The 16,997-nt window shown below is 41.5% G+C and overlaps 1 protein-coding gene across 1 annotated transcript in view; it reads left to right on the forward strand.

Annotated features, from left to right (window-relative positions):
- LOC138282897 (GDP-L-fucose synthase-like) overlaps window positions 1–16,174 on the forward strand; it is a 68,417-nt gene extending 52,243 nt beyond the window's left edge. The window contains exons 9-11 of the mRNA XM_069220908.1: window positions 6,748–6,827; window positions 7,539–7,638; window positions 14,287–16,174. Of these exons, the coding sequence (XP_069077009.1) occupies window positions 6,748–6,827; window positions 7,539–7,638; window positions 14,287–14,342 (236 nt within the window). The 3' untranslated portion in view covers window positions 14,343–16,174. The remainder of the gene's footprint in view (window positions 1–6,747; window positions 6,828–7,538; window positions 7,639–14,286) is intronic.
- Window positions 16,175–16,997: the final 823 nt, after the last annotated feature.

Here is a 16,997-nt window from a genome sequence, read left to right on the forward strand (position 1 = left end):
GCTACTGCATGTTGCGCAGCAAAATGGAAGCACTTTTAGCACTATTGCACTTCTCTACTTATTAGAGACAGTATAGGCAGCTATCTAAAATGTGTTGCAAAAGCTTTCATCAAACTGTTACAGTGGATTATTTCTTTGTGAATTACTTTTGCAACATTATGTAAGCTAAACATAGTCCTTACAGAAGTAATAGGATTACAGCTTGAACACAGTTGTGCTCATTGCAACAGTTCATGTGGTCTTCTTAGCAGTCGTAACTTTTCTTGGACTTGGCCTTCTCTGCAGAGTCATCCTCAAACGTTTTGCCTTTACCCTCCTGTTTTCTGAATCTGTTTTTGTTAGTGTTTAGGACGCTCTTCACTTTACCACTGCTAACCAGTGCTAAAGTGCTTGTGTTCTCTCTTTTGAACATGGTAAAATTGGCTTACACCGAATTGACACATTTAATTTACTTGAAAGTCCCTAGTAAAGTGGTACTGCATGGACCCATGGCCTGTAAATTAAATGCTACTAGTGGGCCTGCAGCACTAAATGTGACACCTACATAAGTACCCTCGTACACATGTCTCAGCCCTGCCATTGCAGCCTGTGTGCAGTTTTAAACGATTTTTCAACCTGGTAAAATTAACCTTTTGCCAGGTATAATTCTTCCTTTTTTTATACATATGACACTTGTAGGGTAGGCACTAAACAGCCTGTAGGGCAGGGTGCGTTGTATTTGAAAAGTTGATCATGTTTTTTTAACGTTTTCCATGTCCTACTACAGAAAAACTTTCAAATGTATTTTACACTACTCTCCCATAACATATTATTGGGTTACCCTATTACAGTTAATAATTGATAACTCTTGATTGGGAGAGGGTGGGAGAGGTATGTCTGGTGTTTGAGGAGTTGTAATTTAAGACCCTTTTTAATGGTAAAATCAGGTTTAAGGTCACATTTCTGAAGATGCCACTTTGAAAAAGTTTAGTATTTTGTTGTCCTAACCATTTGGTGCCTGCAAGCCTGTTCCTGTGTTACATGGCTGTGTAGTCTAGAGACAGTAGGCAATGGAACTGGCTGGCTAGCGACAAACAACCTAGCCCAACCTGCTCGGCTGAGACACTTTCTATTAGGAAACTAAGTATCTTCAAGCACCTTATAGCCGTGCTGGAAAATGACTCTAAGCTGCTACACACATTCCTTTGATGCCCTGGGTAGGAGTTATAGCAGCCAATCTCCTTAACTCTGTTGTGAGAGACGAATGACTGTAAGCACTTTAACTCTGACAAAGCACTTTAAGGTACTGCTTGTATTTACTTACCTCTGCTGCATTTCTTGTTTTCCCCAGGTCCATCAGATTTTAAATTCCGCACTTTAATACTTGTTTTAATGAGGCAGTTAACCATTGTATTTTTATCTTCTAATGCACTTTGGATTCTACTGATTTTATGCCTGTGTTTTACTACTTGGATTATTGCAACATTTTATATTGTACAGATTTTAATTAATCATAAAATAAAGGTATTCTAGTTTTAAAAAAAACAACAAAAAAACATTAGATTATGTGCAGATGGCCTTTGTGTATTCCTTACAGACAGTATCACAATATAGAGGGTCTGGATGTTGGCAGGATGGGCACACTCACAAAGGATCTCACACTAGCCTATTGTGTACCCAGACAGACTGGGACCAGGGCAGGGAAGCAGGAAATTCTTAGCATCTCAGGCCTCAAAATCTACTCACCCACTCGCTATGGCAAGACTGTTTTTTATCAGTTTGAGCTATTTTTGGGTCCTAATCATCCCTTCTAGCAAGTTGACAAAGAACAGATGTGCTGTTCAGTCAGAAAGTGAAGGAGCAATACAGACGCTTTAAAATCTTGTTATCTTGTCACATTTGCTCTGTATTCAGAGACGGAGGTCAAAAGTAAGTTTGTCTTCTTACAACTACTTTCCCTTCTGACTGCACAGTTCCAGGATTTTGTAAGGTGAACTGTCTAACCTGCTGCACAAAGAGTGTGAAATGAAAGACTGCAGGGTGTCAGATGTTTCCTAACACTCTGCATTTAAATAAGTAAGTCAAATGTACAAACATTTCAGAATATATTTCAGTAGTTGTGAAAGCCCATTTTTTCTACTTCTGTGTGATAAAATTGTTTAATAGGATGAAAACAAATTGGAACACTTTACTTGGCGAAGTGCTAATGATAAATATGTTTTCTGAAACCCAATTTTCACAGATTGCTGTTAAAGCACTATAAAGTTTTATCAGTAAAGCTGCAAATCAGTGGGAAGGATTTGGGACATTTCTTGGAAATTTACTGTCTGTAAATGGCAGTGCGCTACCACTTTACGCTGGGTAATATATTTATTAAAAGTGAGTGTTTAAACATAAACTGAGAAACACCCCTGCCCTGATGGCAGTGCTAAGTAAGAGACAAGTCATGGATCATATGTATGCTATATGTGGGCTAGAGTCTTATTATACATGGAGCAAACTGTTTTATTTGTACAGCAGAAATGCTGAACTCACATTTGAAGGTGCAGTCACTTGAACCCACCAGAGTTGACTCAGAGAGCTCCAACACTCTTGAACCATGCACTTGGACTCCACTTACTGTGACCCCTCCTCCCCCTCCCTCCTTGGTGCCTACCCAGTCCTGGACCCTTGGAACTGGGGATAAAGGTGCTCTGCCAGCCCAGCTCTGGCCCCCATCACAACCAATGCAGCATGACGAAACTCGACACGGACCTCACATTGCTCCACCGAACTGCTGCTGCACAACTCCCAGCATCCATGACATGAGGTACAATTGTCAGAGGGTCCAGCCTGGTCCCTGTATTGTTCAGGAAACTGCCAAGTGTTTGTCAATCTAAAAAAAAAACATGACTAAAGGCAAAAATGTTTTTGACGGCAAAAAGCACACACATGACCATAGTACTCCTCAGTGTGAAAGGGCAGCATGCTGTAACTCATTGTGAATGCAGCCAGTGGCTGAATGAGCTAACACATTGCCCCTTGATGGATGCTTGAGTGAGTGGGTGAAAAGTGTTAATGGCACAACCACAGTAAACTGATGAGGTGTGGCCAAAAACTCATTGAAGTAACTGTCATGCACATCATTTTTAAAAATGTGAAAGGTTTTAGCTTACATTGACCTAAAAAAGAAACCAATTGTTTTTCCATTGGCTGACAGCTTCTGGAATTTGAGGAAGGAAGGAGAAACCAAGAAAGAAGGAAGGACAGACAAAGAAAGAAGGAAGGAATTGAAACGAGGGAAAGACAAAAAGAAGGAAGGAAAGAGAGAAAAAAAGGAAGTAAAGAAAGCACAAAAGAAAAGGAAGCAAGAAGGATGGACAAAAAGAAGGGAAGGAAAGAAAGCTAGAAATTAAAGGAAGCAAGAAAGAAAGAAAAAAGTAAAGAAGGCAATGAAAGAAATAGGAAAAGAGAAGAAAAGCGAGAAAAAAGAGTCAGTAAAGAATAAAAAATGGAAGGAAGCAAGAAAAAAAAGCCAATGAAATAAGGAAGGACAAAGAAAGGAACGAAGGAAGGAAACATGGAAAAAATCAAGAAAGGTAAAAAGAAAGAAAAAAGGAAGGAAAGATGGCAAAAAAAAGGGTAGGACGAAAAAGATTAGAAAGAAAGCAAGGAAAGGGAAAAGAAAAAAGAAGGAAAGAAAAACATTAAAAAAAGGAAAATGAAAAGAAGGCAACAGAGAAAGAAAGATCGATAGAAAGGAACAAAGAAATAAATATTTTTAAAAATAAAATAAAGGCTGATTTTCTTCCTGGTCAAAGTTAATTAAAGAACAGTTAGTGAAATTGAGTCCAGAATAAATGTTTTCTGAAGAATAGTCCACTTATGAATTCACATATAATACTGAGTGCATAGTAAAAAGAGGATAACTCTGTACTAAACAGTTCGAAATGTATGCAGTCTGTTGTGCTGTGGAATACCAGTAGTCTGATAAACAAAGGACACTTCTCAAGGAATTTACAGCAGCATTGGCAGGAGACAGGAAATTATAAAATGTGGAACGTTGCCTCTGCTCACATCCATTAGAAAGGTCCCACCTTCACTTCAGGCTCTTAACACAAAGGCAACAGAAAAGTAATTGTAAATTAAAAACAACAAAAACACTGGCACCGAAGGGAGTTACCTTGTGTGTGGATGTGCTGGCTGTGAAAGAGCAAAATGCAGTCACTCAAAGTAAGGTTAAGCAGCGGCTGAAATAGGCTGACTCTTCGCAATGTGCTGTGTGCTGTAGTGGGCGAAAGCAAAATATGAAAAACACAACAGCAAACCAATGAATAAAAAGTGGCTGAAAGCCCCTTTAAGTAAGTACATTATTATACATATAATTTTAGTAAAATCAAAAACTCTTGGCTAACGTCTGACCTAAAAATCATAATTTTCAGAAGTCGATTTAGGAAATGGCCACAGAATGAATCTGTGTACTGTTGTAATATTTATCAAAATTCAAATTCAGTGGTGAGCGTAGATTTTGTTACATATACTCCCGAGATGATATTATTAAAAATGTATTTTCTGTTCCTTAAAGCCTAGACAGTAATTCACCCCGGCAGGGTCTCCACCCAAGTTCTCTTGGAATGTAAGGGAGAGGGTGGGAACTACAGATGGTATCCCAATGACAGCATGTAGGGTCCAGTACTGTATATAACAAAAGGGGCCTTAGAGAGGAAGACCTTTGGTGGCATGGACCCAACCAAGCTTTCTTCAATCACAAAAAAGGGAAGACCTGGCCTTTTTTTTTTAAAAATAGGACAGGGCCCGGGTGGGAATTCAGAGTCCACACAAACCGTGGGATCCCGGCATCTTAAAAAGACCCCCAGAACAAGGTTTCCTGGGAATGGTTACAGTAGAGTTGGAACTCTAATCCAACCCTAAGACAATTCTTACAGCCGAACCAGCCTGTTTTGAGCATTTCCTGTCGGCTCACAGTAAACTCACGGGATGTGCTGCAAAAAAAGCCCGGTTTGGCGATAGGAAGTGTTTTAGGATCGGATGGCTTCCCGCCCCCAGCATTTCAGGCCATTACTGGACCGGGAGGAAGAACAGAAGAGGAGGAATCTGTTGCTCTATCTACCTGGAGAAAGACTGAGGTCTGGGCATGCTTACCCTTGTTTGTACCCCAACTTCTCAGGTACCAGACTCTTGTGTCCTCAGGCAAAGGAAGAGCATCTTGGAAGAGGAGACAACAGACTAGTTGGGACTGGGAACAGTTCTGGAAGCCCTGGATGGAGAGAGCGGTGGAGCTCCTCGCCACCTTTGAAAGCCCTAAAAGTAGCCAGCCAAGCGTTATCTGGCCAAATGTTGTTCAATGCTTGGACAAAGCGAGAACCTGCCTTTGGCTGGATGTGCCCCGATGGGGAATTAGTAGTCCCGTCCTCGGCATGTATTCTGTGAAGTTCGTGAAACATTTGATTGTGTCTCTTGGAAGCATTCTGCTCCTGTTCTTGCAGCTTTTGTGGTGGAGGAGTGGTCTCTGGTGGTCACGTTTAGTAAAGCAAGTAATCTAACATGGGCTTTAATCTCCAGTTGTTTCCTATGTGTGTGTCTGACTTTTTCTTCAAAAATGAAAATATCCTTTGACTCCCAATTTGAGATTCCATTTATTTATAATCATCAACTTTAGTTTTCATTTTACTGAATTGCTTTAGGTTTACAGACTGAATTCTTGACTAATGTGTTTTCAGCGCTACTTGAATACTTCATTCCCATTTCTGTGTTTAAAACCTTGTCACTTTGTTTAATTACTACGAGGGATAAATCAAGGGTTTGTCATTCATACTGTAATATTCTAACAAAGCGCTGGCCTACATGTGTGAACACACCCTTGTCCTCTCCTCAGTTAATAATCCAGAATCTAACACCAACATTTCTCGATCAGTCCACAAAATCTTTGAGAACCCATAACTTACACTTGATGACAAATGACCTCTTGTGTATTACATTAACCAGACACCCTCCGTTTGCAAGGCAAAGTGGCTTTTTATTGCCAATCCTCTTCCACCTTTGAAAATCCAATTTCTAAGCAGTGATAACCAGGTGGGTTGTTAAATATATTACACTTTTTATGAAGAGTAAGCACTGGCTCACTCCACACACAGGAGAGGATTCACAATGACTGTTGTTCGGATCATACAATGAGCTAACAGCTGCGCTGCAGCTACTTGGACACCTGCTCACACTTTCACGAAGCACTAGTATGTGCATAATGCAGACCAGGCAAGAAGCACTAGTTGGCCAAACAGTCTCCAAAGTGTTAGTTATAACCACCAGTGCTTTCACAAGGCCTCGGTGTAGAGGGTAATGCACTGCAGTATGGGCACAGGATGTGTTCTAAAACGACACATCATAGAAACATGAACATTACTTGTCTGTAACAATGGGTTTGCAGCATGTAGTTGTATACATTGACATGCGGGTAGCTAGCCTCCCTGGATGCTGGAATTTGGTCTAATTGTATCAAACTCTTTACATATCTATAGTTCGCACACGTATAAAAACCTACATTTCAATGGCGAGATATCTAATATAAGGTTTATTCACTGTGGATTTCCAGGATATGACTTTTTTCGATTTACACCTGAAATTGTAATATTCATGACCAACCACTAGGTGGCAGGCGAGTACACATCATGGGAATGCACAGCCCTATAAACTGCTGAAAGGTTGTCACAAGTATATGGGATAAATCGGGGCCATCCATTTTCATTGTTCTTGTATTTTCTTCAATTCCAGTCGGCGAGGAGGACGAAGTTTCCATCAAGGAGGCCGCCGAGAGCATAGTGAAAGCCATGGACTTCAAAGGCGAGGTCATTGTATCCTTTCATTAAAATCCGTGCGCACTGGTTGTGGTCTTGAGCCCATGACCCAAAGCGGGAGTGGGGGAGGGGGATGGAAATTCAGCGCACAGGCAGTGTGACCGGTGACCTGAGAAGCACGGATTCCACTCGGATAGAATTTAAACGCAGGACCTGAAATCAGGCGGGTGCCACGAGGCCTAAAAAATGCGACCACTATAAAACCGATGGCCTGCGCCATCCTATATGACCATTCTGAAAAAATATATATAATTGAAAACGGTGCGGTCACATTCCATCAGCTCGTTTCTGAAAGTATTCTCCTTGGCTGTAGCTAAGTGCATATTTGGGTCTGGTTGCAGAGAAGCACTGGTTCTTGCCTTTTTTAGGTCATTGGAACTGGTGATGCCTCTTAAAATTACTGTTTGCTTTGACAAAAGCGAGTGTAAGTAAATTGCATTCAGAGTGAAACCCACAAAACTGGTGTGCGAGCAGCAAAGGGTGTGATGAGTGGGGCCCATTATCACGTCACCCAGGGGCCCCTACTGTGAAACAGGGTTGTATGGGTAGAAGTGCAACACACTTTGTGCTGGGAGATGTAGCGGGCAGTATTTAGGGGCGCTCTCTTACGGGCTCCTTGGTGCTGCTATGTTGAGATGGGGCTTCATTATTTGTTGGCTGGGCAGGGCTGGGGTGCTGCATTTCTTCCTTAACTGTTGTCGCCTTCAGTTTGACACTACCAAGTCGGACGGTCAGTTCAAGAAGACGGCCAGCAACAGCAAGCTGCGGAAGTACCTGCCAGACTTTAAATTTACCCCCTTTGTGCAAGGTATGTTTAGTAGGACTCAGTGGTGCGAAATGAAATTGAACAACAGAAGTGTATTAAAAAAAAAAAAAAAAAAATCGCTGACCTATGAAATAACAGTCAGTAGTAGTAAAGAATGTGGCATTGAGATTGCTGGGGTGCGTGACAAAGCCCTGAAACTCCCTGCAGGGGAATATTGGCTTCTCCATCCACCCTGGTCGTAGGTGATTTATGCCTGGCTGTACGAACCAGCATAAGATTAGGCATTTATACAACACTGGACTCCTAGCGCCTTATATAGATCAGTGCCTCTTAACCTTTTGACTTCTGTGGGCCCCCACTTAGCCATTGCTGTAATCCGGGGACCCCCACTTAACTATTACTGGAATTGGGGGATCCTCACTGAGTCATTATTGGAATTTGCACCCACCCCCCAAGTCATTATTAGAACCTAGGGATTCTCCCACTGAGTCATTATGGGAATTTGGGATCCCCCTGTCATTATTGGAATCTAGGGATTCCCCCGCTGAGTCATTACTGAAATCCGGAGACCCCCATTCCACCCCAATGGTCATTATTGGGACCCCCACTGAGTCATTATTGGAATCTGGGAATCCCCAGTGAGTCATTATTGGAATCTGGGAACCCCCCACTGAGTCATTATTGGAATCTGGGGACCCCCCACAGAGTCATTATTGAAATCCGGGGACCCCGGTCTAAGAGATGTTGATGATTGTAACTGCAAAACAATGCAGACAATTATGGAAACAAGGATTCATCAAACTAATTCACATGCTAATTCTTTATGGATACACTTCATTAACCTGTTAATATTATATATTTTTTGTTTTCTAAGCTTTTGCGGACCGCCTAAGTGGGTGTTGCAGACCCCAGGGTCCCCGGACCTCAGGTTAAGAACCACTGGCAAAGACTGTCCAGTGATACTGCTCGTTCTTAACATTGAAACACCCTTTTGCATGCTAGAACGGAGTCATCTCTTTGCTCCTTAAAGATGATCTCGGGCCCTGTCTGACTCTTGTGGGAACAAACCATGGCCAGTGTGAGGGAGGGGGAAGTTTTATCCCATCATTCCCAGTTGGTAGCGGCACACGGCTGGAAGGTCCTCTTTTATCCTCGCTCTAGGCGGTAGCCTCAGACCCATTGGCTAGAGGGATTACAGCTGATGATCAGGTGCTGGGCTTTGATTGGTCTCCTTGTGTGAAGACCACAGTTCACTGTTCGCAGAAGATATGTTGGATCAGAGCCAACCAGAGCAGTCTGGGTCAAAGGGGATTAAGTTAATCGGCAGATTTGGCGATTTACCTGCTCTCCACATTAAAATTATGAACAGGTGCTGAAGTCACCCAATTGGTAATCCGACCTTAGTCGCGGCATCTCCCCCACATTGCTTTACTTCCGCCCAGACTACCCGTATGCGATTGCGGGGAGCTTCTTCCAGGAAATTTGACTCAGATTTGCACTTTCTTCTGGGCGAGTGAGGTACCTCGAACCTGCTTAGGTAAATGCTTCCATTTTCCTTTTGATGGTTGTCTGGGTTAGCCTGTCTGAGATTGTGTGTTAAATTACTGCCTTGGCAGCAACTGCGATGACCCTGTGACCCTCCCTGGCATCCCAAGTATCTTTATTTCAGTTTACCTGTATGACTGGTAGCAAACATGCCATATTGAAGATGCTATACACATGTCTCAACACAGGAATTCACTTGCATCCCAGCTGGTTTTAGTCTACTGTGAGGTTTCATCACTCCCAGACCATTTGTCATCTGGGTCAGGTCAGCAGGTTCTTTAGGGCTCAGATAACCTTATTCAAGCCATAGCTTTCAGAAGCTCTTTCCGGTCTGTTCCATCTGAATGAAAACCAGCCCAGAAAGTTGGAGTGGTTCCAACTTTGCTGCATGGCCTTTCCAGAAAGCAAATTCAAGTTGTTTCCTCACTTATCCGAAATAGTTCCTCAAAGGATTTTCTTTGTTTTTTACTTGTTTACATCTTGATTTTAAAAAAAATTGGAAAGTACAGCCTATGGTAAAAAATAAATCCTACCATTTGTGCGTAAACAATATGATGAAACGCCTCCTACTACAAAAATGCCATGCAGAAGTTAGAGCTTTCCTCAGAGATCATATCTTTCCTTCCAGGAACTGGAAATATGTTCCATTTGTCTTTGCAGAACTCTCTAGCTAACTTTTCTGTGATGATATCGACAACTGGAGGTCCGAGTAAGAAGCCACCAAAGATGCTATTACTCCCTTAATCTTTCCTTTACAGGTTAATTCGCTTGTTAAGAGAAGCCTTTGTGTTGCCACTGTCGGCAGGGTTTATACCGCCCTAGTCTCCAGCACACTAGGAGTGTGCTACTGGATAATAGCACAGCAAAGTAATCATTTTTTTGATTTCAGTCTGATTAGCAATAATGCAAAACAAAAAACGTGTGTTCTGGGCAGACTGCATCGAGGGATATGGAAGCAAGGTTACTAGCTGCCAAGGTTCAAAATTAGAACTAGGCAATTTTCGTTAATTATTTTAATATATCAGAAAAGTAAGCCTTGAGTTTACAGTAGTTACTATGACAACAACATTCTGCTATCTAGTTAATAACGAAGCCTGTTTGTAGCTGGGCTGGTTTTCTGAATTTTTGAATTCTAATAGAGTATTTGTTGGATATTCGCTTTGCTCACCTTTCGATGACCGCTTAATATTCTGATCTCCTCTCGGAGCGAGTCCGCAGCACATGCATTGAAAGTAAATAATATAAAATTTTAACACAGTGACTGAGACGGTTTAGCATGCTTCATACCACAGCGGAAATGCAAAATAAAGAGTCATAAACAAAACCCTGTCATTCTGTTTTTTACTAGGGCAGATAGCTTCACTCCAGTGCTAATAGTTGCTGATTTTAAATGGCCTTAATTGTTTAAGGCTAAACGGTGCTTCGGTTATTTACAAATAATCTTCAATATTCTTAGGTCTTCCTCCTCTTCACCTCAGTCCTCAAACAGTAACACATACCCTCTCCGTGGTGGAGGTTGACTGAACCACGCATGCCTTTACTCTGCGGTCATTAGGTTGACCACAACACTACCACGGATGTGTTTACAACAAAAATTTAGTTGTAGATCATGTTTGGTAAAGTCATATGCGTAGTAAAACTTTGTGTAAGTATATTGTGTGTGTGTGTGTGTGTGTGTGTGTGTACAAACCCATACCCACCATTAAACCCTAAAAAAACACTTCCCACACAAAAGCCCATACTCGCACTAAACTCTAAAAAAACACTTACCAACCAAAAACTCATATCCACCCTAAAATCAACAAAAAAAAACACCCACAAAAAAAACACCCAAAACCTCATACCCACCCTAAAACCTAAAATCACCCTTTCCACGCAAAAACTTATACCCACCTTAAACCTTAAAAATAACATATATAAATATACATAATATATATATCACTCCTGCACTATTGGTGGAAGCAGTACTCAACCTCCGTGTTGGCTGTGGTGATGGTACCACACTCACCTGCTTAGGGTGAATCAGAATGGCGAGGTGAATGGTGTCGGGCCAGCAAAGGAAGCTATTTCCTAGTTCAGGCTAGAGTCCGTCCGGACTTTGGGCAGGAATGAGAACAAAGGATGCAGCACCAGTCTCTGTGGAAAGGACTTGAGGTTGGTCGATGACACACTGGTGACCACTTCCCTGCAGAAGCGAGACAGAGCCCAGTGCTATCCAGCCTCATGCAGGAATATGTGGATGGTTTCTTATGGGATGTAGGATTGAAGATTGGATCAGTATGAATGGATTTTATGTCTTCAGAAGCTGTGAGGAGAGATAGTGGAATTGAGGGTGCAGAGGTGTAACTGATAACCTGGAGTTGATGGTTGATAACCAGTTGGAGGTGCAAGCACAGGTGTGGGCCAGTACTGAGATGCTGCAAGAACAAAACATTTTGTTCCAAAACAAGCAGGAGGGTGTCAAATACTCCAGACAGAGTATTATAGGGTTCAGTGGTGTTCCGAAGGAGGAAATATCGAAGTTTCATCAACATCCTCTCAGATGCTCCACCCATCAGTCAGACTTGACTGCACACATAGAATGCAGCTGCAGGGTCACAGGAGGGATATACCAATATTTCTTAACAAAGGTGCCCTTTTTTAAGATAAGGATCTGATCTCAAGGCATATCAGATGAAGATGAAAATCCATTGTGGCAATTAAAGCACATAAACTATAGGAGATCACTTTACAGAAACGTCAGGTTTCTCAAAGAACGGCTAAGGTAATGTAAGTAGATTGTTAGCACAGAAAGGCTGCAGTGCTCCCTGCTCAGATACTGGCCCCTCCACATCAACGCAGAAGCTGCCGCAGCACACTAACCCATTTAGAAGAACTAAGGTAGTCCTACTTTGATACAAGAGTCTTGTCTCCTTGCATAAAGGAGACAGCAAGCAAGTGGTCATGTAAAGAAGTGGTCCTCTGAACACAGGCCGGAGAGATAAATAGAGCAGTCACTGACAAAGCATGGACATTTCTTTGGTCCAGCATCCTTAAAGCTTAAAGGGCATTACATTAACCAAGTGCTCATTTGTGTTTCTTGTTGTTTCATTGTGTTTCCCATGTTTTCTCTCCATCATTGCACTTTGATGAATTTCCTCATGAATCCTGCTTTAGCCTCGTCTCATTCTTGTCTGGAGCTGCCACTCGAGCCTTACCCTCAGTATATGTCGTTGTGTTACATTTGTTAAGGGTTCTGTCATTTGTTTGCCTTTTAACAGCCCATATGGCCCAATAAATATGGCTTCAACTTACTAAAACGAGAGCCATCGGATTTCCATGCAGCCCCCCCAGGAAAGCCACATATAAGGTGATCTACCACTGTAGATGACATTGGTATTCCTGTATTCAACCGCGCTGGAAGTTTGCTGGTGAGGTCTGTATGACCGAGGAATCTTCCTTTGTATTTGGTCCTCCTGCTCCTAGTCCAGATGTTTTCCAAGGAGACCTTAAGCCATATCATGGGTGTCTTGAGATTCCCCTTTCCAGCACTGCTGGTGGTTGCCATCTTGGGCTAGTGGCCAGAAATCCTTGAAGGGGTCCGCTCTCACGAATGCCTTTTACACTCTCATATCCTGGCGGTAGCGGCGAGGCAGCCCATCACTTTATTCTGGAGAAAGGATGCTCAACTCATTGCCCTCTGGTTCATTGGACTGTGGTAAATGCTAGCATTGGAATAGCCAACACTTAATATAAACCAGTCACAAATTGACAACGAGGGGGGCTCCATTAATACAACATTTTGCCAAATTGCAGCATCTGTTTTTCTCCTCCTAGTGCTCTCCAACTGCTCTGACAACTGTCTTAGACCATCTTGGGAACAGTATCATTTTACCTACTGTATTGAAACCCATGTAGGGGGATTCAACACAATCAGTGTCTCCCATTGTCTTGTCTCTTCACGCCGCACTGGACCCGAGTCTGTTCTTCAGGAGGGGACAGGGGATGGATGTCAGTATTTTAATCAAGTTACTATATGTTACACAGCCCTTGTAGCTGGACTTTCTTTGTAGCTGATGTGCAATGCTTTGTAGCTTAGTTAGTGTTAAAGTCAAGAAAGATAAATTAGGCAAAATAAAGTGCTGGCAAGGTGCAGCCTCGCCTTCTAGTTTTTATGGTGAATGGTGGCCTGTCCTTCTCGTTTGAATTCTAAATATTCAGTGCCTCACGCTGTGTGCGAATAGGAGAATTTTCACATTAATCGGGAGCTAAGCAGTGGGGTAACCCGTTGTCCATAGAGTCTAAATAAGAAACACAGCAGTTCTCCTCTCACCTAAGAATGCTTGAGCACCACAAACACTAACTCAAGTGTAAAGTTCAAAAAGTGTCCATTAAACACTTTTTCCAATACAAAGTCTAGCATTTTTACAGAGGATGTAGTTGTTTTCCTTCTGACAACACGTTTTGTTTATTCTGCAATGCACCCCAAGACTGCCTCACAGAATAAACACTAATAGTGTACCTTGTAGTTCCCACATTGCAAAAAATATTTCAGTTAAATTGTAGTACTTAATACGTTCTCACTGGCAAAAATCAAAATGTAAATGCTTAAAAGAAGCATTGCATAGGCTTCCCACCATCCCTGTCCCACATGGAGTAGGCGCATTTCAAGAAATGAAAGTGTTATACTGGGTGGTGCATAGTCCAGCGACTGTTTTTAGGAAAGGGATTGTGCCTTTAATATTCGAGAGTTGAGGCTTAAAGTTAGTTATCGTCATGATAGGGCAAAAAGGTCCTTCTGGGTTAGGGATGAATATTTTGGCCTTAAACAGTGCAGATTTATTCCCAGAATATTCAGCAGTGTCTTTAAAAAGGAACTAGCTCATTGGGTCGGTAAGTGGTCTCCAAATATTTTTTGTTGTTGCCTTCCAAGTTGACCCTTTCTCAATGGTCTTTAACCTCCGTGATAGTGTCCTATTTAACTGTGCTTGTTGTAAATGTGACTCGGCAGTGTACATTCCTCCACCCTTTTAATGTTGCTCTTTTCTTTAAGATGAGGTGAGGGGCACTCATGAACAACTTTGTGTAATGTTTTCATTAAAATATATGAAACTGGAAGACAGATATGTAACTCTAATCTATGCCTGTGCACTCTCTCTGTTTCAGCGGTTCAAGAGTCTTGCGATTGGTTCAACGCCAACTACGACTTAGCCAGAAAATGAAGGAAAGCCACCAGTAAGATGCTGGTTTCCTTGGCCGATGGATTCTTACCAGGGCTCCAGTCCCAGAGGACTGGAGTGGTCAGTGCAGGCCGTGTTGGTGCTGTGTCGGTGAAGGGATACATCTGTTGCTCCCTGTAGAGTGAATTCTAGCAATTGGAAAACTCAAATGCTGCAAGTACTTTGGTGATGGGAAACTGATCAGGACTTTGTTGCTAGTCTGCTTTTTGTGGCTAGGTGTTCCTTCTGCCTATGGAGGTCTTCTTCTGGCCTCTGGTTCAGAAACCACAAGCTCTAGGGTGAGACCACATCACCATTCTCACCCTCAGAGGTTGACTAAATCTTTGGGATTGGTAACAGATGTAGTACTCAGATTTATACAATCACAAATCAATGACATGAACCATAAACAATTTTAACACCATGAGCAATTTAAACTCCAATGAAAAGTCCAATCTGAATAAGTTACAAAGCTTGAATACAATCCCAAAACCAATGTCCGGTAAATGGGTGTGCAAACTAAATTATCAACATACATGAAAACCATTGGCTGACGAAAACATCTGAAAAGATTCAACCAACTAAACATTAATACTATTAAACATCCCAAAAGAATGATATAGATTAACAACACAATATGAACATTATTATCAGATTTCAAAGCAGGTGACCACTGTCATCAGTAAATCGTCAAAGTACAGTTTGATCAATCAATTTAAAAGCTGGGCCATCCTTATTAACCAAAATTGGGCTTGCACATGTGTGACAAACTAACACGTGGGCAAAAGCGAAAATAAAAGAAAGACAAAAATAATTTGGAAAAAAACATCTAACTTGGGCTTCTAACTCTAAAAGTAATGCTGGTGTAAGTGCCTGAGCTAAAAAGGAAACGAGAAACCACATTTAGTTATACCTGTCCTCATGGGACAGCAGACAGTAGTAGTTCACCAGGCAGAGCGGTCACCTTCTGGCGTCAATTGAGAGCAGCACCAGGATGGTGCAGAACACAACTGCACATAGGACAAATCAGCCATTCAGAATTAGTAGGGCATATTAGTATTGAAACTGCATTGGGCAATTATGCCTGTGATGCGAAAACTCATTAGGGGACTTGAAGATGAGAGGGTGACATCAGACTAGACAGACGTGGACAAGGTTCTGGATAACTTCAAGACCAGAGAGAACTAACTCCAGTTTCAAAGTTATTCACTAATTAAAATATGCACAATTCATTCATTGGCCCTTCAGGTGGGCACACTCTGGGCGTTGATTTCGGCATCCAATGGCAAGCTGTGATACCACCAAGTTTGCAATTTTTCTGAATCTTCTCAACAAAAGTGCGTTGTTAGCTGAACTTCTTCCTTTAATTCCGCCAAAATATTACATTTTCTAATAATTTTTTACTTGAGGACATACAATATACTAATATTCTTTCACATGCGAACTGCAAGTTTCCTGTCTTATTCAACAGCTACAACAAATACTGCAACATTGTTAAACCTAAAACATGCTCTTTGCCTACAATACAAAATGACATTCAACATTACAGTAGTAACCTAGGGAAAGAATTCAGGTCAGAGGAGACAGAATAAACAAGTGATCGTCCATTGCTGCTTGCATAATGAAACTTCAGGCCTAGTCAAGCTAAGAAAGTCTAAATGCACATTAATACAATTATACATTAATAAACCTATTGTGCACCTTACAATTCAAATCACATATGCAAACATTATTTAATTTAAAATGTTATTTGTCATGTTAAAGCAAATTTAAACGTACATTTATTTTCTGCACAGATGCAATTTGCACTAATAAATCAATTTAATTCAATATAAGTGTATTTAATTCATATTCATTTGATACTCCTATTTTATTTCTACTGTTTCTACTTGAAAATAATACTTTCAGGTTAATATTTATTAATAATTCACTCAGTTATGTATCCACAATGCCTTCATGTTAAACGTGATATCAAAATATGAGTGGCAGCCACAAATGTACACCAGTATTTAAACATGTGCAATTTACATTTCTAGTTACTTTCTCTGTTAGGCCTTTAAATGTAGGATTTGTAAGTCGCAGTATGCTAACTTCTATGCCACTAATTTATTAGTAAAACCTGATCTCTATCATCCACATTGTAGTTAACACTGTCTCAAAGGGATGCTTGGACCATGTGAGGCAAAATTGGTGGCAGGATTCACTGTACTCCCCTGCAGACCTCATAAACCTTAAATGGAAATATGATTGTCTCTCCAGTTCACATAGAAAAGAATTCTCCACATCATCCAGCCTTCCTCTTTCCCTGACTAATTTATAACCTTCAACTTCCAGCCGAAGCTTGACATGAACACTTACATCTATTGGTCAGTCACTGACTCTTTGCTGATGGATTATACTTGGAGATATATTGAGTGCTCCAAAAATTGAAGGTCCAAAACCATCTTCTCTGTACCCAGCCACAGACCAGGTCCTCTCCAAGTGAGCCTAGTAAAGTGGCTGACTAGGCTGGGCGAGCTCGGGGGCCCCACCAATCTGCTGCGATGACATCCACACCCTTTATACTCCTAGAAATTCTGGCCCAGATTTAAGATGGCCTAGCGCCATTCCAGCGCCACATTAGCGTCATTTGACGCTAATGTGGCGTTAGAAGGCCAA

Source organism: Pleurodeles waltl, chromosome 2_2, assembly GCF_031143425.1.
Source record: "Pleurodeles waltl isolate 20211129_DDA chromosome 2_2, aPleWal1.hap1.20221129, whole genome shotgun sequence".
Classification (NCBI taxonomy): Eukaryota; Metazoa; Chordata; class Amphibia; order Caudata; family Salamandridae; genus Pleurodeles; species Pleurodeles waltl.